The 27,056-nt window shown below is 43.3% G+C and overlaps 1 protein-coding gene across 6 annotated transcripts in view; it reads right to left on the reverse strand.

Annotated features, from left to right (window-relative positions):
* LOC106603505 (nuclear receptor corepressor 1) overlaps nucleotides 1-27,056 on the reverse strand; it is a 106,593-nt gene that overhangs the window by 28,668 nt on the left and 50,869 nt on the right. For 5 of the 6 annotated variants that reach the window (XM_014197283.2, XM_014197285.2, XM_014197282.2 and 2 more), the window contains exons 15-19: nucleotides 12,438-12,568; nucleotides 11,458-11,756; nucleotides 5,296-5,373; nucleotides 649-785; nucleotides 255-345 (exon numbers count right to left, since the gene is read on the reverse strand). In XM_014197283.2, the coding sequence (XP_014052758.2) occupies nucleotides 255-345; nucleotides 649-785; nucleotides 5,296-5,373; nucleotides 11,458-11,756; nucleotides 12,438-12,568 (736 nt within the window). Of the gene's footprint in view, nucleotides 1-254; nucleotides 346-648; nucleotides 786-5,295; nucleotides 5,374-11,457; nucleotides 11,757-12,437; nucleotides 12,569-23,544; nucleotides 23,803-27,056 lie in introns of those variants that run through there. The other variant, XM_014197284.2, reaches the window with a different exon arrangement.

Consider the following 27,056-nt stretch of genomic DNA (forward strand, 5'->3'; position numbering starts at 1 on the left):
GACAGTTCAAGAGGCTCTTTCTGAAGTGGACTCACTCTTTTACACTTCGCTTCACTCTTCCATAGAGGCGTTTCTCTAAATCTTTCTCATTCACACACAACTACATCGTTTATTCACTCAGATCAAATGTAAATAAATAATCATCAAAAACAATTCATAACAATGGTTGTGTTTGTGTATTTGTGCAGACAGTGTAAGTGTGTCTGAATGCGAGGATAAACAGATGGATGGTGTGCGACATCTCTCTGACTGACCATCACTATCCTCTGGGTTTTGGTCGTCGTCAGCTGAAGCCATGCTCTCGCTCTGAGACGGGTCTCGATCTCCCCGTGCCCGCCGTGTGTCCTGAAACAACACAGGTTATAGAACAGACTACATCAACTTCACTGCTCCTCTGATTAATACAGAAAATCGATTAAAGATAGTGACAGACATACATGTTCTAATAGACGTTAAAGGAACCAAACCTCTTCACATTGTACCTGAACAGGGGTGTATTCATTAAGCACTAAACTGAGAAAATTAACTGAAACCGGGAGGGACTCCCTGGACGATAAGGTGTACTCTTTTATTGCCATTGTATTTACATTTTTTATGTTCCCATATGAACACAACCCTGGTAATTAATTGTGTTGAGTGTTGCCGTACCTGCTTGTGCTGCTGGAGCAAGTTGTCCAGGTTGTGCCGTCTCTTGTAGTTGAAGTAGAAGTTCTTGCACTGAGCCTCGCTCTTGGTGCCCACCATCTTGGCAATGGCTGACCAGTTGCGCCCGTGCTCCACAAGGCCTGGCAGAGGAGAGAGAGGGAGACTGGGTTTAACCTAAAACAGGCCCAGATTAAGCATATTCATTGAATATTAACCTACTACAGATTGACACCATCTCACCTGGTAAAACCCTGCAGGCCAACAGCACTTATCTAATCCAACAATTAGCTTTAATGGAGTCTCAAACTGTTTACGACAGACTACGCTTACAGAGAGGTGCAGTGGACTGGAAGATCGACAGCCTCCCTCCCCCTTCCTTCACTGCATTTCTGAGCTAAAGGACACCGGCACTGACAAATCACCTCAGACTGGAGCCCAGAATAGGACAAAGGCCCATTACAACACCATCTGAACTAATGAGAAGACAGAGGACACTGGACAGAACATTTAGCGTCTGGTTTGAGTCACTTGTAATAGTCTTATGATTAGATATTTTTTTTGTAGTAGTAGTCACTTCAAAATGATAAAGGTGGTCCAGTTGCCCTATTTATTGATTGGCCAGAAAACCACTGACACACCTACAGTATACAACATGGACATGATCCTTTCTCCCCCAAAATTGTCAAAGACTCCAGCCACCAAAGTCAACCTATTCTCTCTGCTACCACAAGGCAAGCGGTACCGATGCACCAAATATGGAACCAACAGGACCCTGAAGAGCTTCTACCCCCAAGCTATAAGGCTGCTAAAATAGTTAACCAATAGCTACTCGGAATACCTCCATTGACCCTTTTTGCACTAATCTCCTTTGACTCATCACATACGCTGCTGTTACTGTTTATCTATCCCGTTGCAATTGGAAAGTATTTAGACCCCTTGACTTTTACCAAGATTTTAACATTACAGCCTTATTCTAAAATTGAATCAATTGTTTCCCCCCCCCATCATTAATCTATACACAATACCCCATAATGACAAAGCAAACACAGATTTGAATTATTTGCAAATTTAAATATAAAAAATATGAAATATCACATTTACATAAGTATTCAGATTCTTTACTCAGTACTTTGTTGAAGCACCTTCGGCAGCAATTACTGCCTCGAGTCTTCTTGGGTATGACACTACAAGCTTGGCACACCTGTATTTGGGGAGTTTCTCCTATTCTTCTCTGCAGATCCTCTCAAGCTCTGTCAGGTTGGATGGGGAGTGTCGCTGCACAGCTATTTTCAGGTCTCTCCAGAGATGTTAGATTGGGTTCAAGTCCGGGCTCTGGCTGGGCCACTCAAGGACATTCAGAGACATGTCCCGAAGCAACTCCTGCATTGTCTTGGCTGTGTGCTTCGGGTTGTTGTCCTGTTGGAAGGTGAACCTTCGCCCCAGTCTGTGGTCCTAAGCGCTCTGGAGCAGATTTTCATCAAGGATCTCTGTACTTTGCTCCGTTCATCTTTCCCTCGATCCTGACTAGTCTCCCAGTCCCTGCCGCTGAAAAACATCCCCACCGCCTGATGCTGCCACCACGCTTCATCGTAGGGATGGTGCCAGGATTCCTCCAGACGTGACGCTTGGCATTCAGGCCAAAGAGTTCAATCTTGGTTTCATCAGACCAGAGAATCTTGTTTCTCATGGTCTGAGTCCTTTAGGTTCCTTTTGGCAAACTCCAAGCGGTCGGTCATGTGCCTTTTACTGAAGAGTGGCTTCCATCTGGCCACTCTACCATAAAGGCCTGATTGGTGGAGTGCTGCAGAGATGATTGTACTTCTGGAAGGTTCTCCCATCTCCACAGCTCTGTCAGAGTGACCATTGGGTTCTTGGTCACCTCCCTGACCAAGGACCTTCTCCCCCGACTGCACAGTTTGGCCGGGTAGCCAGCTCTAGGAAGAGTCTTGGTGATTCCAAACTTCTTCCATTTAAGAATGATGGCGGCCACTGTGTTCTTGGGGACCTTCAATGCAGCAGACATTTTTTGTTACCCTTCCCCAGATCTGTGCCGACACAATCCTGTCTCGGAGCGCTACAGACAATTCCTTCGACCTCATGGCTTGTTTTTTGCTCTGACATGCACTGTCAACTGTGGGACCTTACATAGACAGGTGTGAGCTTTTCCAAATCATGTCCAATAAATTTAAAATGTACCACAGGTGGACTCCAATCAAGTTGTAGAAACATTTCAAGGATGATCAATGGAAACAGGATGCACTTGAGCTCAATTTCGAGTCTCATAGCAAAGGGTCTGAATACTTATGCATCTGTTATTCATTATTAATAAATTTGCTAAAATTTCTAAAAATCTGTTTTAGCTTCGTCATTATGGGGAAATGTGTGTAGATTGATGAGGAAATAGTTTTTATTTAATCCATTTTAGAATAAGGCAGTAACGTAGCAAAATGTGGAAAAAGTCAAAGGGTCTGAATACTTTCCAGATGCACTGTACATAACTACCTCGTAACCCTACACTTCGACTTGGTACGCCCTGTTACATACAGCTTACATGAAGATGGGGGGGGGGGGACGTCTGAGAAAAAAGACGGGGGGGCACTCTGACCCATCCAGCAGTAGGCAAAACATTAAAAAAAGCTGTAGTGAAACTACGCAGAACACCGTGCCAGCATCTAATGTACACTATGTCTCAGTTTCGCGACATCAGGCAGCCCAATGAATGAAAGTGCTCCTTTCAAACATGTCAGCTTTTAAAAACTCCCCCTCTGTACTGTCTGGTCTGGAGGAGCTTCAGATTTAAGACCTTGGATATCAGTGGCATCTCTGCTAGACCCTGTTAATTCAACCAGACTACTCTAAATTAACAGCCCTAGTCACTGTATGATTACAGTGATTCACTTTTGGCTGTGAATGTATGACCAACCAAATGATACCAATGGCAAAACAGAATACTGTATCTGGCATCAGCATTCTGCGATACAGAAAATACAGAAATACAAAGAGGTAGTAACTCCCTGGGATATATAGGCTAGGGTTGTCGACTGAAGTCTATGTACGGGAGAAAGCGGAAATGTACATGGGTTGGGGGAGGCATGACCAAATCATTTACAAATCCGCAAACCCACCCAAGACAGCCTTAATTAATCCCCATTAATCCTTCTATTTACTCTCCCCTGTCCAATGTGCTTAGCCCCATTGGCATTCTCATGCTGCACTTCCACCTAAGACTTACCCCACACCAAAGTACTGCCAGTGTTTTCTATTAAAGTAAGCTCTAGTGTTATTGTTTCTCCATCAGGAGTGTGACAATAAAGACTTTGGGCGAGCAGAATCAACAACCTCTGCATTATCAAGACTGTTACTTTGTGAGAAGGTGCTAAAGTTCACAGTTAGCCATTATTATGGAAATGACAGCTGAAAAGTGCCAGTGGCCTAGAATTGGCCCCAAGGAGGAGCAGGTCCGCCGGAGCCATGGCCCAGTGAGACACAGGTGCCGGTACACGTAGATGGAAACAGAAAAGTCTGAGCCTTTTGGGTAAAACACCAGAATAAATTATGGAAACTCGACACGTCTCGCCCTCTCCCTTTTTCTCCCATTGTCCACCAGAGTCTACACTGACAAAGATGGAAGAGTACTGGCCTGGCTGGAAGGTAACTACGGGTCGATGGAGTCAATCTCCCATGGACTGAGTGACGCAACTGCAAAAGTATAAAATGCTGGTGTGTCCACTGTCAGTAACTGCATGAAATGAAACACTCACCTCTCAAAAGGAGTTGTTTTGGAGAGAAAAATGTTTTGGGGTAAAGTCCTATAAGATCCAGAGGCCTGGAAAATTGTTCTGGTGAATAATAGATATGATCTTTAGAGGAAACTCAAACTGTCACGCTCTGTTACTTCATACTTTGGCCCTAATAGATCAGTTTTGAGAGGCACGCAGAACAGAGCCACTGCAGTTAGCTACCAGAAAAAGTATCCTCGCTCAAACCACTCAGTCTTGCTTCCCCCTAAAAGCCTCCACCAGTTATGCACCCAGCCAGGAGAGAGTCAGAGTGACAGTTTGTGTGGGAGCAAACTTTATTTGTGAGAGGTATTGACATGTTGAATGCACTGAGCTGTCAGTTTGAACTACTGGCACACAGCTTGGATACCCATGCATACCCCACAAGACATACCACCAGAGGTCTCTTCACAATCCCCAAGTCCAGAACAGACTATGGGAGGTGCAAAGTACTACATAGAGCCATAAATACTTGGAACTCTATTCCACATCAAGTAACTCATGCAAGCAGTAGAATCAGTTTTTTTTTAAACAGATAAAAATACACCTTATGGAACAGCGGGGACTGTGAAGAGACAAGCACAAACACATGCATAAGATAACAAACACACGCACACATGAATTTTGTGTTGTAGATATGTGGTAGTAGAGTAGTGGCCTGAGGGCACACACTTAGTGTGTTGCGAATATATTGTAATGTTTTTCAGATTGTATAACTGCCTTAATTTTGCTGGACCCCAGGAAGAGTAGCTGCTGCCTTGGCAGGAAGTAATGGGGATCCATAATAAATACAAATTACGAGGAGAGAGATCAAACTAGAAAGAGAGGGGTGAGAGAAACGGTAGATAGAGAAATAAAACAAAAACAGTACCTTTTTTGGCAACCTCCATTTCCTCCTCGGTCCAGCGAGAAGTCTCTCCGGTTTCGCCGTTCGCAGCAGCAGCTCCTCCTGTTTAAGTCACAGAGAGAGAACAGAAACCTTCATAATCAGCCCACAGAGAGAGAAAGTACAGTACCAAGCTCGTTCTGCTTCTCAGCCGTCTGCTTCTCATGGCTGCTAATCTAATAATCAGTTTACATTCTGTGGCTCGCTGCCGAGACCTACCCCTCCCGCTCTCTCTTACACTCCCTTTCTCTCGTGCTCATGCTCCCTCCTTCTGTTGCCCTTCGCGCTCTCTCTCTCTCTCTCTCTCTCTCTCTCTCTCTCTCTCCCCTCAACCCCCTCCTCCCTCACAAGGGGAGGGTCCATGTCACCTGATCTGGCTCTAAACAGAGGAGTAGAGAGACGGGCCTCCCAACATCCCCCTCTTTGGGAAACGGCCTTGGACAGGGAAAACAGACAGAACAGCCGACAGACAGATTTACCACTCATATCGCTGCTACAATGCAACATAACCATTAACCACACACACACAGGTGCTGATGGAGGCTGGGGCTGAGAGAGTGTGAACCCTGGCCCACCCTATTCCATTGGACCCATAGAGATTGTGTAAACATTTGGGCCAATATAGCTGCAGTACGAACCCGACACTTACACAAAACATTTTTACTGAGGAGATCCATTCTTACGGTTTAGACGGCTCCAAGCGAATGGTCTAGGGCCACACAGACTTAAATCTACTCAAATGTTTGCTGAATCACTGCTCCTGTCCCGTGGCACGTTCAACATGTTCACCTAATCTTACCGCCATTCCCTCGTGCCCCCATCATGCCTTTTAAGATCCAGGGAGGTGGGCAGGTCATTCATCTCAGCTGGCTCTTTGAAGAGATAGGGGGCCATTTTGGACTGACCCTATACAATGGACTGCTTTTGACCCAACCCATAGGACTGGTGAGACTCCTAATGAGATCAAACTGGGTTTTAAACACACAAACACTAGGCTTGGAGAGTATACCGTACAGTGCTGCTTGAAAGTATGTGAACCCCTTGCGCAATTACAGATTTGTTTTTACCATGAAATGAAAAAGTAATTAGTGCAGGTGCAAAAATAAGTGAACCCCAAGTTGCATTGGTTAAATCAAGTAGGTAAGTAAAATCAGGTGGGTAAATAATAGGGGACCAAATGAACCAATCAAAGGAGAGATCGTTAGGAATGAGTTTGGGCGGGACTCTGATAAATAGAGATAAGAAACCTGGTCAGTTTGGTGTTAACCATCCAGGTGAATGCAAAGCACACCATGCCGAGAGGAAAGGAGATCTCAGAGGATATCAGGACGAGGGTACCGAGAGCACATCAGTCTGGGGAAGGCTATAAAATCCATCTCAAAAAGATTGAGGTCCATCAGTCCACTGTGAGGCAAATCATTTACAAATGGAGAGCATTTAACATGACAGCAACTCGGCCTAGAAGTGGACACCTTTCCAAAATATCCCCAAGAGCCACAAGAACAATAATAAATCAGGTAAAAGCAAACCCAAACATATAATTTTACATTACATTTTAGTCATTTAGCAGACGCTCTTATCCAGAGCGACTTACAGTAGTGAATGCATACATTTTTTTCTCCGTACTCCTCGCCCTCAATATCATCTAGAGATTAGCAGACCTCCCTTGCTGCAGCTAATCCAAGTTTGTCATTTTAAAAGGCTAATTGGTCCTTAGAAAACCCTTTTGCAATTATGTTAGCACAGGTGAAAACTGTTGTTCTGATTAAAGAAGCAATAAATCTGTCCTTCTTTAGAGTAGTTGAGTATCTGGAGCGTCAGCATTTGTGGGTTTGATTACAGGCTCAAAATGTCCAGAAACAAAGACCTTTCTTCTGAAACTCATCAGTGTATTCTTGTTCTGGGAAATGAAAGATAGTCCATGCGAGAAATTGCCAAAAAACTGGAGATCTTATATAACGCAGTGTACTACTCCCTTCACAGAACAGCGCAAACTGGCACTAACCAGAATAGAAAGAGTGGGAGTTCCCGGTGCACAACTGAGAACAAGTACATTAGAGTGTCTCGTTTGAGAAACAGACACCTCACAAGTCCTCAACTGGCAGCGTCATTAAATAGTACCCGCACAACACCAGTCTCAACGTCAACAGTGGTGCAAGGTCAACAACCTCGCCCTCAACGTGATCAAGTCAAAAGGAGATGATTGTGGACTACAGGAAAAGAAGGACCGAGCACGCCCTCAATCTCATCGACGGGGCTGTAGTGGAGCAGATTGAGAGCTTCAAGTTCCTTGGCGTCCACGTCACCAACAAACTAACATGGTCCAAGCACACCAAGACAGTCGTGAAGAGGGCACGACAAAATCTATTCTCCCCTCAGGAGACTGAAAACATTTGGTATGGGTCCTCAGATCCTCCAAAAGTTCTACAGCTGCACCATCGAGAGCATCCTGACGGGTTGCATCACTGCCTGGTATGGCAACTGCTCGGACTCCGAACGCAAGGCACTGCAGAGGGTAGTGCGCACGGCCCAGTACATCACTGGGGCCAAGCTTCCTGCCATCCAGGACCTCTATACCAGACGGTGTCAGAGGAAGGCCCTAAATTGTCAAAGACTCCAGCCACCCTAGTCATAGATTGTTCTCTCTGCTACCGCACGGCAAGTGGTACCGGAGCGCCAAGTCTAGGTCCAAGAGGCTTCTAAACAGCTTTTACCCCAAGCCATAAGACTCCTGAACAGCTAATCAAATGGCTACCAAGACTATTTACATTGCCTGCCCCCCCACGCTGCTGCTACTCTGTTATTATCTATGCATAGCCACTTTAATAACTCCACCTACATGTACATAATTACCTCGACACCGGTGCCCCCACTCATTGACTCTGTACCGGTACCCCCTGTATATAGCCCTGCTATTGTTATTTACTGCTGCTCTTTAATTATTTGATATTCTTCTATCTTTCCTTTTTTAAAGGTATTTTCTTAAGATCTTTTTCCTTCATCTTATTCAACTGTTACCATGCACCTGCAAAAAAGATTGCTCACATGTGCAAGAGCCTTTTGAATTTTGGTTAAGGGCTTGTAAGTAAGCATTTCACTGTAAGGTCTACACCTGTTGTATTTGGCGCATGTGACAAATAAAATTAGATTTGAACCGGAATGCCATTCATGGGAGGGTTGCTAGGACGAAGCCTCTTCTGTCAATTTTTTTTTTTTTTAAATGCCCATCTTAACTTTGCCAGAGACCACCCAGAAACCTTCAGGTTTGTCCAGAAGTCCATTCTCTGGACCGATGAGTCCAAAATTGACCTTTTTGGTCACAATCAACACTGCTATGTTTGGGGAAAACCCAACACCGCCTCAATCAAGCAATGGTGATGGGAATGTCAAGAAAAAAAGCCAGACTACAGTTTGCAACTGCACATGGGGACAAATATCATATTTTGGGGACAAATGTCCTCTGGTGTGATGAAACAAAAATGGAACTGTTTGGGCATAATGACCATCATTATGTTTGGAGGAAAATGGGGGAGGCTTGCAAGCTGAAGAACACCATGGCATCATGAGGAAGGACAATTATGTGGATATATTGAAGCAACATCAAGACATCAGTCCGGAAGTTAAAGCTTGGTCGCAAATGTGTCTTCCAAATGGACAATGACCCCAAGCATACTTCCAAAGTTGTGGCAAAATGGCTTAAGGACAACAAAGTCAAGGTATTGGAGGGCCATCACAAAGCCCTGAACTCTATCCTATAGAAAATATGTGGGCAGAACTGAAAAAGCGTGTTTGAGCAAGGAGGCCTACAAACCTGACTCAGTTACACCAGCTCTGTCAGGAGGAACGGGCCAAAATTCCCCCAACTTATTGTGGGAAGCTTGTGGAAGGCTACCCGAAACGTTTGACCCAAGTTAAACAATTTAAAAGGCAGTTCTACCAAATACTAATTGAGTGTATGTAAACTTCTGACCCACTGGGAATGTGATGAAAGAAATAAAAGCTGAAATAAATCACTATTTTTATTCTGACATTTCACATTCTTAAAATAAAGTGGTGATTCTAACTGACCTAAGACAGGGTATTTTTACTAGGATTAAAGGTCAGGAATTGTGAAAAACTGAGTTTAAATGTATTTGACTAAGGTGTATGTAAAGTTCCGACTTCAACTGTACCAATCCCGTCAATACCTTTGAAACTATTTCTTTGAAGTATTTTTATAAATTTTTAAGCAAATACCTGCAGTCAACTTGTGCAATACATTAGGAGATAAAGAAAATTGCATTCTTCATTTCACCTGTCACATTATTTGTCATTATGAAGCTTACCGGTAGTCCCCAGTCAAGTGGTGTTTGTTTACAAGCACACAAAGATGAGACCGGAGCCTTGAGTGTTATTCACTCTTGTGCAGCATGCACCAGGGGACCTAGTTACAGTATGGAATTCACAACTAAATGTTAGTAGTTATAAGACATCTGGCTAAGTTAACAGTGTAAAATGTGCTAAATCCAGTTGTGCATTTGATTTGCTGATTTAGTAGCTAGTTAGCTAAATGGTTAGCTTCTTCCAAAATCAAGCTTTGCTTGGTAAAATCAGAGAAATCCCCTCCTGGATTCTAGAGCCTTGCTGTCTAATATTTGTTTTGTGCCTGCTGCAAACTGTGAGTAGCATTGTTTTGTTAATTGTATAACTTTGAGCTGGGATGTCTGTCCTGCAAATAATTTCAGTCAGAGACCATATAAAATGTTTGCAATATGCTCGTTAGCATTCTCTATGGGATTTTACATGTACTTGTTAACATTGCTAACCTTTGGATTACAAAAGCTCAGTGGGGTTTGAAATAGCGCCCCTTTGTGTTCAGTGGTGGTATTACCGAATATCTCAGGATGGCAAAAGATAAAAAGGTATGACCATCTGGATACAGCCCAAGCCTAACACACAAAACCAGCACGGAGGCAGTGAATCCCCAGTGAATCAGCAGAGGAGAAGAGAGGAGACAACCACAGCCTGCTCAGCAGTCAGTCATTTCAGAAGATTGAACTTAAAATGATCCTATGCAAATCCCTGATGCACAGTAGCCAAGAGGGGTCAGGGGGTTGACAGACTGGGAAATAAGGTGCAGACTTAAAACACAGAGCAGAGAAGGACAGCACAACATGTAGGTTTTGGTTAATACAGAAATCAGCCATAAAGACTAAATTCCTTGAAAAATAATACAATTTGATTTTAAATCCTTGGAAGGATATTCACCTTTCTGAGATGGATAATCAATTATTCCATTCTAATCTTTACAAGGATGTAGTTTGCTTGAACGCTCTGGTTAGAGACTTGGGCCTGTACTGTCTGACGTTCAGCACACAAACATCAAAAGAAGCTCTCAGAGCAACACAAGGACAAATTAAGTGGTTAGGCTGAGGTACAGCTGGAAGGAGCCATGACAACAGGTCCACCCCAGACGCCACACTATTGCCATGGTGATGATGGCTAGGGTATAGGCTTGACAGACTGAACCCCTGGCTAGGTTACAGAAGTGAGAGATAGTCTGTTATTGCATTGTGTTGAGGAGCAAAACAAAAACAACCTGAACCTGGTGAACCAGGGACCTATTCAGTGCGGTGACATGATAGAAATATAGCTAATGAATAGAACTGACTCCAGTTGTTAACTGCCCACCCTATCACGTGTGTGTAAAGGTAACTGGGGTTAATTATATGGTATGTGGTGGTGTTTTTCTTGAAGCTAGAGGTGTTTCAGCTCAGCTGCATGACCATTGGGACTTATTTAGGCAAGTTGTGCCGTCCTCTTCTACAGCTGGGACCTATAAAAGCATCCTCACAATGCTATTATATTTCCGGGCCTTCCCAGGGAAAAAAACAGTTTCGCTCTCACATAAGATAATCATGAAGAGACAGTTCACTCCCCACACACTGGTTCAAACCTCCATAGCTGAGGAGCAATACTGCGAGTGGACAGGAGTTGAGACTTATATTATCTACTCAGTCCCATTGTCACAAATACAACAACCACAAAACTAGTAAACCACCTTAGTAAGCATAAGTCTATCTTTTTGAGATGCATCTCGGTAAACCCCCCCCCCCCCCAGGGGATGGTAGTGGGCTACTAAAAGCGTAGAATAGCTGAGGTGCTTACCTCCTCTGTTAAGGTCCATGGGGGGCTCACCCGGTGCAGATTTGGTGGGCTCTCTCACAGCCTTCTGGGTAGTAGGCTCAGGTTTGGAAGGCTGAGGGGGCTCGGAGGGCAAGAGAGGCTCGGGTGGCGGTGGCTCCTCGGCCGCCACAGAGGCAGCCTCATTGGCCATGGAGCGCGTGGTGATCCTTCCCTTGCGCCGGCCCTGGCTGTTGGCGGTCTTCCTGCCGCGTGGCGTGCTCGGCTCCTTACCGTCCTCGTCCTCCCCGCCGTCACACTTGTCTTTGTCTTTTCCGATATCCCTGGAGGACACAAGAGAAGGGATTGTTTTATTCAACTCCTCCACAATGGACATTTTCATAAACTGTACAAGCCTATTATTTACATAGCTAAATGCTTAGGAAAATGTAAATAGTCCAATCTAAATAATAAAAAAAAACATTTTTTACAAGCACTTGCATTTCTCATTTGATGATTGGTTATGATACGAGTCATGACTAACTGCTGCCCACTGATAAAGCTGGGTAAAAAGGCAGGGAATTATCTGGCTAATGGATCAGAGTCCTGGGGTCAAGATGTCTGCCGTGCTCTCCTCTTAAGAGTCAGTAGCTCTTTTTCATTTCACTTTTCCTCAATTCTTCTCAACCCTTGTCCATCTCAAAATTAATTGGAGTAGAATATCCGAAGGAGAGAGGGCAGGAGTAAATCGATGGAACATTGAAAGCAGTCGGGTGTTATGGTCAGCCTGGCCATCACCCCAGAGAAGGACAGTGGTTCTCTCCCGCTCTATGGCCTGATTTACAACACATCTATGAGGGCTCCGGAATTCCTGCCGCCTCAACTGAAAGTAAACATTTACTGGGAGGTAGAGATTCTCAGAGGTGGACCAGGCCAAAGGGTGACTATAGCCAGGACTAAAAGTTGTACCTGCGGGAAACCTATGCGCAAGTGTATACGCACACACAGAGCTATTCAAAACTCACCTGGAGTCCTCCTTTTCATCTTTCTCTTCCTCTTCCTTATTCTGCTCGTCCTCTTTTTTCTCTGACTTCTCCAACTTGTCCTCTTCAGGTTTATCGTCGGACTTTTCTTCTTGTGAGGATCGTGTTATTTGCTAGGAAAAAAACAAGGATACATTTTTTTTATTACTATTTTTTAAATGTATACATGGCAACTCTTCAGAGTCATCAAATGGGGAGATTCTCTAATCTCTCATGATGTCAGACAGAGAGCACTCTAGTCTATTCAAGTTCATCATGATGACGCAGTTCAATCTGGGCCAGAAAGTTCACAAAAAGGCAGCCCACTGCTCATTAACATCTAGTTTTAAAAGTCTGGCCATGTTTGAATTCCTATTTAGTGACTGAGTGAGTGGGGTTAATGAGGCACACAGCTAAAACAGCTCGCCATGACCCACTTTCCTTTTAAGGCAACATAATAGTGGTGTGCTAGAACAACACCCTTTAGGAAAGAAAAGGATTCAGGATGAAAAATAAGAGTGTAAAAAATACCAAATGATGGGAACTGATTATGTTTCAATACATGTGTATTTCTGTAACATGGCTAAAACACCTCTCTTACACATTGCCTGTGTGAATAGTTAACTTCTCGGGAAGGTATGAGCCGCTTTGCACGTCTCACAGAGAACTAAGAAGATCAGATGTACCAATGCATACACAATCTTCAGTATTATCTAGAAGCCATATGTTGCCATGTTGACCAGTGTTAATGTAAATGACCAATGAGAATGTATAGGTGTTTTTGCACTTGACCAATGAGAATGAGACCAATGAACATGTGCAAGTTGACAGTATGAGGTGTAAAACTTGTCTGACAGTGTTTCAGCTGAGCACGATCCTTCCATTGGGATGTAAATTAAAGACTTGAATTGGATTCAAGCATTTGTTCTCAATATCTTCATTACCATTCACAACCCTTCACAAAGCAATACACTGACGGACGTACAAATCAAAGCACGAATCTTAGAGCAACCTACGGTTTATTTCAAATATACCATTTCATGGCGTATTAATGCACTCTCCAGCCAAGCGAAGCTACAAATCAAACAGCAGTTAAATCTATCTTTACTGTTGCAGCAATCACCCAAACTACCAATGTCTAACCCCTTACACATACAGAAGACTGCTAAAAGTTCACCGAGTGGTCTGCTGCTTAATTCTTCAGACTAAAGAGAGAACAGACAGACTGCCCCACAAACTGAACAACAGTACTATGTCATAATGTAAGAAAAGAAAGGGAACCAGGAGTGGAGTTTAACAGCCTGGTCATGCACCCAGCCAGTGTCAATAAGATGACTATGGCTTCCTTTGATGATCTTCAGATGGAGAGAGTGTCCATAGGATCATGCCACACACACGCACACACACCATAAGTACAATACATGCTATTGTTCCCCCTGGATCTCACATGAAGGCCTCACATGACGACTAAATGAAAATAATTAGTGAAAGATGGTGTGAGTGAGAGGGTGTCCTGAACCCACAACCACCCCAACCCAACTTAGAAAAAGCAGAGTTCATATACGCAATCATTCAAGTCATTACGATTGCCCATGACAATTAGTAATCACATTAGCTTACAGCAAGAATGCAGATGCTGTACAAACCAAGATTTACTTTTGCAGCCACCAATCAATATAACATTTGGCTGACGCACCAATGATGAGAAGGATCTTAATGTTGCATTTTTGTATAAACTGAAGTACACATTTATATACAGGATCAATCAAAAGTTACTCATTCAAGGGGTTTTCTTTATTTTTACAATTTTCTACATTGTAGAATAATAGTGAAGACAAACTACGAAATAACACATGGAATCATGTAGTCACCACAATAGTGTTATATCAAAATATATGTAATATTTTAGATTCTTCAAAGTAGCCACAGCTTTGCACACTCACAGCTTTGCACACTTTGCACACTCACTGATGACAGCTTTGCACACTCATTGGATTCTTTCAAGCAGCTTCACCTGGAATGCTTTTCCAATAGTCTTGAAGGAGTTCCCATGTAAGCGGAGCACTTGTTGGCTGCTTTTCCTTCACTCTGCGGTCCAACTCATCCCAAACCATCTCAATTGGGTTGAGGTCATCTGATGCAGCACTCCATCACTCTCCTTCTTGGTCAAATAGCCTTTACACAGCCTGGAGATGTGTTGGGTCATTGTCCTGTTGAAAAACAAATGATAGTGGGACTAATCGCACACCACATGGGATGGTGTTTTTCTGCAGAATGCTGTGGTAGCCATGCTGGTTAAGCGTGCCTTGAATTCTGAATAAATCACTGACAGTGTCACCGGCAAAGCACCCCCACACCTCCTTCTCCATGGTGGGAACCACACATGCGAAGATCCGTTCAACCACTCTGCTTCTCACAAAAGACACAGCAGTTGAAAGCAAAACACTTAAATTTGGACTAATCAAGCCAAAAGGACAGATTTCCACCTGTCTAATGTCCATTGCTCGTGTTTCTTGGCCCAAGCAAGTCTCTTCTTATTGGTGTTTTTTAGTAGTGCTTTCTTTGCAGCAATTTGACCATGAAGGCCTGATTCACCCAGTCTCCTCTGAACAGTTGAGGTGTTTGTTACCTGAACTCCTGTGAGGTGCAGTTATTTGCCGATTTCTGAGGCTGGTAACTCTAATGAACTTATCCTCTGCAGCAGAAGTAACTCTGGGTCTTCCTTTCCTGTGGCGGTCCTCATGAGAGCCAGTTTAATCATAGCGCTGGATGGTTTTTGCGACTGCACTTGAAGAAATGTTCAAAGTTCTTGACATTTTCCGGGTTTGACTGACTTTCATGCCTTAAAGTAATGGACTGTCATTTTTATTCGCTTATTTGAGCTGTTCTTGCCATAATACGGACAGGGTCTTTTACCAAATAGGGTTATATCTTCTGTATACCAGCCATGCCTTGTCACAACACAACTGAATGGCTCAAATGCATTAAGAAGGAAAGAAATTCTACAAATTAACTTTTAATAAGGCACACCTGTTAATTGAAATGCAATGTTTTGGTTACTACATGATTCAGTGTGTTTTTTCATAGTTTTAAAGAAAAATCCTAGAATGAGTAGGTGTCCCCAAACTTGACTGGTAAAGTATATATCCACATAGTGAACGTTCGTAACACGTAAGCATACATTACATACATATTTACCAGTAATAGTTTACAATGTATTCACTAAAAGCAGTAGATACAAGATAGCAGAACCCCAGGGTCAGATACAGGTCTGAAGACAAGTCCCACAGAGTGATTGAGAATAGAGCAACATTCTTTATTATCATTGCTGGCGCAGGACACCAGACTACCTCCCTCCTCTGCCTGTTCCACGAAAGTACTGTGCTGGAACAAGTCTGGCTATGCCAAGCCAAACATCCCATGCTGGTACCGGATGGGGCCAAGGAATTTCAAAACTCAGTGGTGATGCAGAGGGGGAATGAGGCAGAGAAGATAAAAGGAGAGCGAGCAAGAGTGAAAGAACAAGAGAGAAATAGTAGAAACAGGGAGAAAGGCAGAGAAGATAAGTAGATTATTTAAAAGCATGAAGAGGGACAAGGACGAATTTGAATGCAGGAAGACAGACATTAGTGGTGGGCTCGATCTACAGACAGATCAGAGACACCATTTGGCCAAGTAGACATGGGTCGTGTTGAGCAAAAAAACTGAAAACATTTAGCAACAACAAAAATCTGTGTTCCTTTTGGACATGTTCAGGTAATACCACTAGTGAAACTCTATTTAAAAAGGTTTCTGTACCCCAGTTATTCCTCCACACTAGAGCAGTCCTGGTGGGTTCAGGGATCACTTGTGTTTATTTTGGAGGCCCTGTTTGCCAGTTTTTTAGACTGAGTTCCCCCCCGACCTGGTCTGAGTTTTAATTTCTCCCCTCTCTCTCACCTTTTTACTGGTTCCCTAGTGCTGTTTGAGTTAGGAAATGACAACCACAAGATCATCTTTTCCTTACCTGGAATTTAATGGGGCATCAGAGAGATCTTTGACACACACACTGTTAACCTTTAATGAGGAAAGGGAGGAGAATAGACTGTTCATAAATACCCAACTACTATCTACCGCTAGCTATTCAACCTACAATTCAGTTTGGTATGACCTTCAACTCAAATGAGGGGCAAAAAACCAAACCCTTTCAGAAAATACTCACCATGTACAATTAAGTCAGATTTGGTTTCCTCTCCAAGAGAGCAAAGAAAAACAGAACAAACTTTACAGAAAATACTTATCTACCGTAAGCCATCTAACCCACCTACCTACAGTTCAGTTTGACCTTTTATAATCCAATGATCCAATAGGCTAATCCAATTAGGTAACAAACTTACTAGAATTTCTGTACTGGACTCCAGACCTGGGTTCAAATACTCTGTGCTTTATTGAGCTTGCAAAACCCATCCATATGGCACTCCAGGTGGGCTAGATCAAACAAGTTAAGTATTTGAAAGACTCAAATAGCATTTGAACACAGGTCTAACTCAAAAACAGTGGATTGTCCACTCTCCCCCTGCATGTCATGATCCAGGTCACTGTGCCAAGTAGGCACCTGGTCATTCAGGCGCTGAAGGCAAGGTTTGGCTCTCTTGGCGTCATTATCCAAAGCTAATGGGTTCTGCTTGACTGCTGCTAGATAAAACATTCACTGCCAAGTGATTACGAAGAAGAAAAGAACGAGGCAGGGAAACCACTTCTTGACATTGCATGTCCAACAGAAGCAGGCATTATTGAGAGTAGTGTAAAAGAAAGACGTGGCAATAGCGCTGACTGATTTCCCTACAATTACATTCCTTAATTTCTTCTCCTGCCGTCTGTGTGAAATTCTGCCACCTGCTGTAGACTAGAGTAACATCTGTGTGGCTTTTTGTGTGGGTAGTAATTCCCATGTAACCTGCATGTGGACTTGGTTACAGCCCAGTGAACTGAACTCCTCCAGGTCACCTTTATGACTCCATGACACACACGCCCTTTAGCTCTGGAGGCCATGGCTGGAGGAGAAGGTCAGCAGGCTCTGTCACCTCATAAAATAACAGCTATTCCAGTCAGGATGCATTTCAACATCCCGCATGGCAATGCAGGCAGCCAAGCAGAGGAACACACAACGGGTCTGGTGGATTGACAGCCATTTTGGAAATACAAGTATAATGTGTATACTTTTTGTGAATGCTTTTCTCCAGTGTTCAATTTGGTCTTCTAATACAATCACTTGTAATGCAATAACTAAGAGGTGCTAACTATTAATGTAGGTCAATATAAAATATATAAAACAGATCCATGCGACATCAATATAGCAGAGTATGAAGAAAATATTAGATTTCACAACAACAAAAAGAGTTCATTGCAGGGGTATTTAAGAGTAGAGAGAGTTAACTGGGGGGGGGGGGGGGAGAGCATGCCGTCCTTGTGCCCTACATTTCAGCTAGTTACTGGGTCAGCCCTGAACATGAATGACTTATTTAGAATAAATTTGCACAAATGTAAAAAAAATTTTTTTACTATTTTTGCTTTGTCATTGTGGGGTATTGTGTGTACATTGACAAGGATTCTTTTATTTTTATAATAAGGCTGTAACATAACAAATTGTGGAAAAAGTCAAGGGGTCTGAATACTTTCCGAATGCACTGTATATATTTTTCTCTCTCTCGAATGTCAGATGATCTGGGCCAAAAGTCAGGTTTAAAAAAAAAAACAATTGTTACAGAAGCCCAAATTTGATCTTCTCTCCATTTGATATACGACTTGGCCTATTAAGCCACTCTTTCAGTTGAATGCATGCGATATTTCATGATCAAACTAATGAATCTAACAGAGTTCTAGGTTCAGAAAGTTGTTGTTTTTGAATAACCCCAAAACAGGGGAGGCCTAAGGTAGTGAGAGAGAGAGATTTTATATCTTGCTATTGTTTCGTTAATGAGAAATCTGAACAAACCTTGCAGCTGAGCAAAGCATTGTAAGACTGAAAGGATGCATGCATAAGTGACCAGAAAAGAAGTCTCCCCTTGCTGTCGCAAACCAAACAACAAAAAGCCTAATACTACTAACTGAAATATCATTAAATCATTAAGACAAATTAAAGTTATGAACAGTGGTGGAAAAAGTACCCAATTGTCATACTTTAAAATATATCTTAATAGAAAATTACTCAAGTAAAAGTCACCCAGTAAAATCCTACTTGAGTAAAAGTATTTGGTTTTAAATATACTTAAGTATCAAAAGTAAATGTAATTTGTAAAATATACTTAAGTATCAAAAGTATAAATCATGTCAAATTCCTTATATTAAGCAAACCAGACGGCACCATTTTTTCCCCCTTTTTACAAATAGCCAGGGGCACGCACCAACCCTCACATGGAAGATGGCACCAAAAGAGATGGTCGCTTCGAGTCCTGAGGAAACTATGTTGTATTATTTATGTTTTATGTATTATTTCTTACATTATTACCACAGGAAATCTTAAGTCTTATTACATACAGCCGGGAAGAACTATTGGATATAAGAATGACGTTAACTTACCAACACAACGACCAGGAATACGACTTTCCCGAAGCGGATCCCCTGTTTGGACCACCACCCAGGACAATGGATCTAATCCCAGAAGCCGACCCAAAACAACAGCGCTGCAGAAGGGGCAGACGGAGCGGCCTCCTGGTCAGGCTCCGTAGACGTGCACATCTCCCACCACTCCCGAGTATACTACTCACCAATGTCCAATCTCTTGACAACAAGGTAGATGAAATTAGAGCAAGGGTTGCCATCCAGAGAAACAGAGATTGAAACATTCTTTGTTTCATGGAAACATGGCTCTCTCGGGATATGTTGTCGGAATCGGTTCAGCCACCAGGCTTCTCCATGCATTGCACTGACAGAGATACACACCTCTCTGGGAAGAGGAAGGACGGGGGTGTATGCTTCATGATTAACGACTCATGGTGTAATCATAACAACATACAGGAACTCAAGTCCTTCTGCTCACTCGACCTAGAATTCCTTACAATCAAATGCCAGCCATATTACCTCCCAAGAGAATTCTCGTCAGTAATCTTACATTCCTCCTCAAGCAGACACCACGACGGCCCTCAAGAAACTTCACTGGACTCTATGTAAAACGGACACCATGTATCCTGAGGCTGCATTTATTGTAGCTGGGGATTTTAACAAAGCAAATTTGCAAACAAGGCTACCTAAATTCTAAATCAGCATACTGATTGCAGTATTCGCGGGAGTAACACTCGATCACTGCTATTCTAACTTCCGCGATGCATACAAAGCCCTCCCCCACCCACCCGTCGGCAAATCCGACCACAACGCCATCTTGCTCCTACCGTCTTATAGGCAGAAACTCAAACAGGATGTACCAGTGACAAGAACCCTTCAACGCTGGTTTGACTAAATCGGAATCCACGCTTCAAGATTGTTTTGATCATGCGGACTGGGATATGCTCCGGTCAGCCTCAGAGAACAACATCGATTTATACACTGACTCGGTGAGTGAGTTTATAAGGAAGTGCATTGGGGATGTTGTACCCACTGTGACTATTAAAACCTACCCTAACCAGAAACCATGGATGGATGCCGGCATTCGCGCAAAACTGAAAGCGTGAACCACCACATTTAACCATGGAAAGAGGTCTGGGAATATGGCTGAATATAAACAGTGTAGTTATTCCCTCTGCAAGGCAATCAAACAAGCGAAATGCAGGTACAGGGACAAAGTGAAGTCGCAATTCAACGGCTCTGACACAAGACATATGGGGCAGGGTCTACAGGAAATCACGGACTACAAAAAGAAAACCAGCCACGTCACGGACACAGACGTCACGCTTCCAAACAAACTAAACACCTTCTTTGCCCGCTTTGAGGATAATACAGTGCCACCGTCGCGGCCCCGCTAACAAGGATTGCCCCCCCCCTCCCTCCGTGGCCGACGTGAGTAAAACATTTAAAGTTGTTAACCCTCGCAAGGCTGCTGGCCCAGACGGCATCCCTAGCCGCGTCCTCAGAGCATGTGCAGACCATGGCTGGTGTGTTTACGGACATATTCAGGCACTCCCTATCCCAGTCTGCTGTCCCCACGTTTCAAGATGGCCACCATTGTTCCTGTACCTAAGAAGGCAAAGAACTGAACTAAATGACTACCGCCCCGTAGCACTTACTTGTCATCATGAAGTGCTTTGAGAGACTAGTCAAGGATCATATCACCTCTACCTTACCTGCCACCCTAGACCCACTTCAGTTTGCATACTGCCCCAACAGGTCCACAGACGATGCAATCGCCATCACACTGCACAATCCCATCTGGACAAGAGGAATACCTATGTAAGAATGCTGTTCATTGACTACAGCTCAGCATTCAACACCATAGTGCCCTCCAAGCTCATCATCAAGCTGGAGGCCCTGGGTCTCAACCCCGCCCTGTGCAATTGGGTCCTGGACTTTGACGGGCCGCCCCTAGGTGGTGATGGTAGGAAACATCTCCACGTTGCTGACCCTCAACATTGGGGTCCCACAAGGGTGATTGCTCAGCCCCTCCTGTACTCCCGGTTCACCCACGACTGCATGGCCATGCACGCCTCCAACTCAATCACCAAGTTTGCAGACGACAACAGTAGTGGGCTTGATTAGCAACAACGATGAGACAGCCTACAGAGAGGAGATGAGGGCACACGGAGTGTGGTGTCAGGAAAACAACCTCTCACTCAACGTCAAGAAAACAAAGGAGATGATCCGTGGACTTCAGGAAACAGCAGAAGGAGCACCCCCCTATCCACATCCAAGGGACAGCAGTGGTGAAGGTGGAAAGTTAAGTTCCTCGGCGCACACATCACAGAGAAACTGAAATTGCCCACCCACACAGATAGTGTGGTGAAGGCGCAACAGCGCCTCTTCAACCTCAGGAGGCTGAAGAAATTTGGCGTGTCACCCAAAACACTCAAACTTTTACAGATGCACAAATCGAGAACATCCTGTCGGGCTGCTTCACAGCCTGGTACGGCAACTGCACCGCCCTCAACCGCAAGGCTCTTGTGCGGTCTGCACAACGCATCACCGTGGGCAAATTATCTGCCCTCCATGACACCTACAGCACCCGATGTCACAGGAAGGCCAAAAAGATCATCAAGGACAACAACCACCCGAGCCACTGCCTGTTCACACAGCTATCATCCAGAAGGCGAGGTCAGTACAGGTGCATCAAAGCAGGGACCGAGAGACTGAAAAACAGCTTCTATCTCAAGTCCATCAGACTGCTAAACAGCAATCACTAGCACTGAGATGCTGCTGCCTACATTGAGACACAATCACCGGCCACCTTAAATGGATCATTAGTCACTTTAAACAATGCCATTTTAAATAATGCCACTTTAATAATGTGTACCTATCTTACGTATATAATACCATTATTGCACCTTGCCTATGCTGCTCGGCCATCGCACATCCATGTATTTATATGTACATATTCTCATTCACCCCTTTAGATTTGTGAGCACTATGTAGTTGTTGGGGAATTGTTAGATATTACTGCACTGTCGGAACTAGAAGCACAAGCATTTCGCTACACTTGCATTAACATCTGCTAACCATGTGTATGTGACCAATAAAATTTGATTTGACACCGTTTAGTGAGTCCGCCAGATCAGAGGCAGTAGGGTTGACCAGGGATGTTCTCTTAAGAAGTGTGTGAATTAGACCATTTTCCTGTCCTACGAAGCATTCAAAATGTAATAAGTATTTTTGGGTGTCAGGGAAAATGGAGTAAAAAATAAGTTATTTTCTTTAGGAATGTAGTGAAGTAAAAGTTAAATAGTAAAGTAAAGTACAGATACCCCAAAAAAACTACTTTAGTAGTATTATTACTTAAGTACTTTATACCACTGGTTATAAAGAGTAGAGTATTTTCCAAACTATTCTAATAAAGTGTTAGTCCTAAATTTGCAGCTTTTAAATGAGAATAATTATCAAAGTCTATGCTATTCTCATTCAAATATTTATTTTAAATTACAAATATTTTAGGCTACAAGCTGTGAAAGTAAGCAAACAATACCAAGATGGAAAAATCTAATGAAAAGTCAAAAGAAAAATAACTTTCCAAAGCTGTAGCATAAATTATGAATGAAAATATGCGTAGTTTGCCTAGGCCTATTTCCATATTATTCTAGCAATGTTCAACCTAACTAAAACGCATATAGTGCCTAGGCCAGTAAGAGAGGAGGATGAGGGGAAAAATGCAAATCAGTTTATAATTATCCAGTTCTGAGGACAGCAGTTGCTCTGCAGCCATGAAGATTTACAACCCATCACAAGACGCACAGCCAGCGAGGCTCGATGACGGTCACTCGCGCCATCTACGCGCTTCGGCACACAGACACAGATAGTAGCCTTAGCTACTACATATCTCTTTCATGCCCCAGCCTCACCAGAGTGGAATAGACTATTCGAAAAGATTTGGCCCCACTAAATATATTTTGTCTATGTCATTTTAAAATGTTTGTTTTACATGTTTTGGACGGCCGCTAATGAGCAATAACATCGTCTATGGGCAAGCGCATATAATTATTTCATACCCCTTCTATGTACTTCACTCATTTTCAGTCACCCTGGGAGAGAAAGGGGAGAGGGGGGACAAATGACTTCAACTTTCAGACAAGTACACAATCCGTACAAAATTTAACACGTGGTTAAAAAAGTTAATGTTAAGTGTAGCCTATTTGTAGACAGCGGGCACATATGCGCAAGCAACTAGCCTAGCGAACATCATCAAGAACAAAAACCAGGCACTGTAGCTATGCAACTGTGTGATTGTGCAAGAGTACAGAAAAAACAAACTGTACTCAAATCGACACAGTGTTCCCCATTGTAACTTTAAATGGGTGTTAAGGTTAATACGTAGAAAGTAAAACAAAAAAAATGCAAGCAACTGTGGCTGTCCCAAGAAACTGAAAGAGAGGGAGAGAGAGCAAAAGAGCACGATAGAGGAGATGGGGGGTGGGGTTGAAGCAAGGGGGAGAGAGACAGAGCGCAAGAGAGTCAACACACCACAGTACTGGTTTCAAAGCCAGACGCCACATACCTGCAAATTCATTTGTCGGTCATAAAAGCCCTTTGCCCCTGAGCAAGCCACAGCCTATGGGTGAAGCAGGCGTGAGTTTGGCCAGACCCCCGGTAGCAGTACCTCCATAGCAGCAGTAACGGTTGCAGCACTACTGATACAGCAGGACAGGATAGCAGCATCATAGCAGAGCTCCTTAGAAGGGCTGCCTGGCCCCGGCACTGCTCCACATATTCCAGGAAAGCATGTCATCAAGCCGCTTAAACCGCTTGAAGAATCGTCCATCTCACATGCACATTTTAATCTATGCGGGGTCACTCAAGGTAATCCCTGGCGAGCGCTTCTCTTTGATTGGCACTCGCAGCAGCACATCAAGTTTTTTGGGCCTGTCAGATCGCTGGGGCGTACCACTCTGCTTTTACTGAGGGGGGTTATCGGTTGTCTCTCACAGCGAACCAGAGCAAACCATAGACTAGACTGTCAGTGTTTTTTTCTCTTTTTTCCCTCTCTCCCTCACTCACTCTTTTTCCATTGCTCTTGCACTCTCTCCACTCGCAAGTCACTCGACACAGTCTCTGAGGAAGTTCAGATAATTTACACAAGCTCCAGCCAACGGCTTGGGAGGGTTGAGCTGCTTTCCACCATATGACAAGGCCGTGGCATTTTCACTACACTGACAATGGCATTTTAAATGCATACCGTAATACATGACTGAATATTAACTTAATCAAACTTTCATGTAAACAGACGAGTCAGTTAAGAACTAACTCCTATATAATGACAGCCTATCAATAATGTATACAAACATTTTTTCCACACTGTTACATGACCCTTTTACAGCAGAAGAAATGACTGGCTGATGAATTTGCATGTGAGAAGGTCAGTGGCTGTGTGCTCTGGCTGAACAAGGCTAATAGTTGTGATTATTGGACTGATGATGCTGAGGGCTGCTGGACACATGATGCCTCCAGTGACCCCAGAACCAAACTTGTGATACAGTATGTCCTCCTGTCTCCGAGGCAAAACAGAGCCCTATCTTTTTGTTGCTGCTTGTATAGACTGACATATAGTAACAGAGTCGCTTCCTCTAACTATACTGAACAAAAATAAACAAAACATGTGAAGTGTTGGTGCCATGTTTCATGAGCTGAAAAAAAAAAATACCCCAGACTTTTTCCATAAACACAAAAAGCTTATTTCTCTCAAATGTTTTGCATCCCCATTAGTGAGCATGTCTCCTTTGCCAAGATAATCCATCCACCTGACAGGTGTGGCATATCAAGAAGCTGATTAAACAGCATGATCATTACACAGGTGCACCTTGTGCTGGGGACAATAAAAGGCCACTTTTTGGTGCAGTTGTGTCACACAACACAGATCTCTCAAGTGTTCACGGAGTGTGCAATTGGCATGCTGACTGCAGGAATGTCCACCAGAGCTGTTGCCAGATAATTGAATGTTCATTTCTCTACCATAAACTGCCTCCAACGTCATTTTAGAGGTTTTGGCAGTATGTCCAACCGGCCTCACAACGTGTAACCACGCCAGCTCAGGACCTCCACATCCGGCTTCTTCACCTGCAGGATCATCTGAAACCAGCCACCTGATGAAACTGAGGAGTAGTTCTGTCTGTAATAAATGATTACATTTTGTTTCCCTTGGTCATGGGGCCCTTGTTAAGGTCAACAGCATCATGAACTTTACCAAGTACCAGGACATATTAGCCAAAAACCTGGTTGCCTCTGCCAGGAGGCTGACACTTTGTCTTGCTGGAAGATCCACTTGCGGCCATAACCCCAAGCACTAATCAAAATCCACAAAGAAATTATTAATTGGTCACAAAAATCAAACATTTTATAACTGGACCTCTCAGTCTCTGGACTTGAACACCATTGAAGAGGGCAGTCTATTAGCGCAGATGAAGGATATCAAGGATCTGGAAAGATTCTGTACAGATGAATGGTCTAAGATCCCTCCCAATGTGTTCTCCAATCTCATAAAACTTAGCCTTTTTCTAAAATGTTTTATCCTCACAAGGGGAGGGTGCTGGAGTATTGAAAACAGGGAATCCAATAATTGACACCCTTATTTTTTTTTTTATTACTCGTTAAACAAAATCTTTCTCTGAGCAACTGTATTAGTAATATATATATATATATCTTTTTTTTAAGTGCATACAATAAATCTGTTTTATTTCTTTATTTTATGTAGTCTTCTTTGCTCATCTTTATCAAGGGATCCAATAATTCCAGACCCCACTGTATGTTCTGCAGATAGAGGGGCAAGGGACATGAATGAATTACACATATAGGGGTCAGAGGCCCAGAGGAAGCTCCAGAGGCATCAATGAGCTAGAAAAGCCCAAGAAGGAAAGCCAAGGCAGGCCATCGTCCTGGGATACAGGCATTAGAGAGGAGAGCTCAGACAACACGAGATGATAGGAAATTAATTATGAAATCAGCTGTTAGAGCTATGCTGGGGATTTCAGAACAGGGTTAAATGTTCGTCGCCCAGAAAAAGTCACAGTTGAGTCTTAGAGGTGATGAACTCAGACACAGCTTTTAGCATACAACAATTCACAACATTTTGTCTGCATTTGGTTTATATTACCGTAACCCTGCAAACATAAACAATGTGTACCAATGAATACAAATCATTTATGGCAGTTAATAGATGGGACTTGGTGTACTGTCCTCAGACACACTAGTCCCTCTCTCACCCACCCACAACTCTTATCTAGGCGTAAAGCCAACCTGTGTGCAATCCCTTACCCTCCCTTGCCCTGCCCTAGGCTGCCATGGGCCTGCCTGACCTCTGCTCACCTGAGGCTGGAACCGCATATACCGTATTTTACTATATACTTGTATTGATGCACGGACCGGTTTGAGTTTTCAGTTTACTTTCTATAAATGGTATTTTAGTGTTTGGTTTGTTAAAATGTGATACGCAACTCCTGCGTGTATGTCGTCAATTTTTATAATTGAATTGAATGGAGAAAGCCCCATTGAAATCAATTATAATTTATGTGTTGCAACCCTAGGGTCATGAATTACACAAAGCATATTTCTAACTTATTCAAAAACATAAAATAACTTAAAATGTGAATATTTTTGTGATATATTTTGTCAATATCGCCCAGCCCTAGAGTGAGTGCAGGCTGGCTGCCTGTTTCAACAGCAGCCCCAGGGCATACCACTACCACACTTACAGTACATTCGGAAAATATTCAGACCCCTTCACTTTTTCACCATTTGTTACGTTACAGCCATATTCTAAAACATATTAAATTGTCCCCCCCCCCCCTCTCAAGCTACACACAATCCCCCATAATGGCAAAAATAAATGAAATATAACATTTACATAAGTATTCGGACCCTATACTCAGTACATTGTTGAAACAACGATAGCAGCGATTACAGCCTCGAGTCTTCTTGTTACGACGCTACAAGCTTGGCACACCTTTATTAGGAGAGTTTCTCCTATTCTTCTCTGCAGATCCTCTCAAGCTCTGTCAGGTTGGATGGGGAGCGTCG

Source organism: Salmo salar, chromosome ssa04 (genome assembly GCF_905237065.1).
Source record: "Salmo salar chromosome ssa04, Ssal_v3.1, whole genome shotgun sequence".
Classification (NCBI taxonomy): domain Eukaryota; kingdom Metazoa; phylum Chordata; class Actinopteri; order Salmoniformes; family Salmonidae; genus Salmo; species Salmo salar.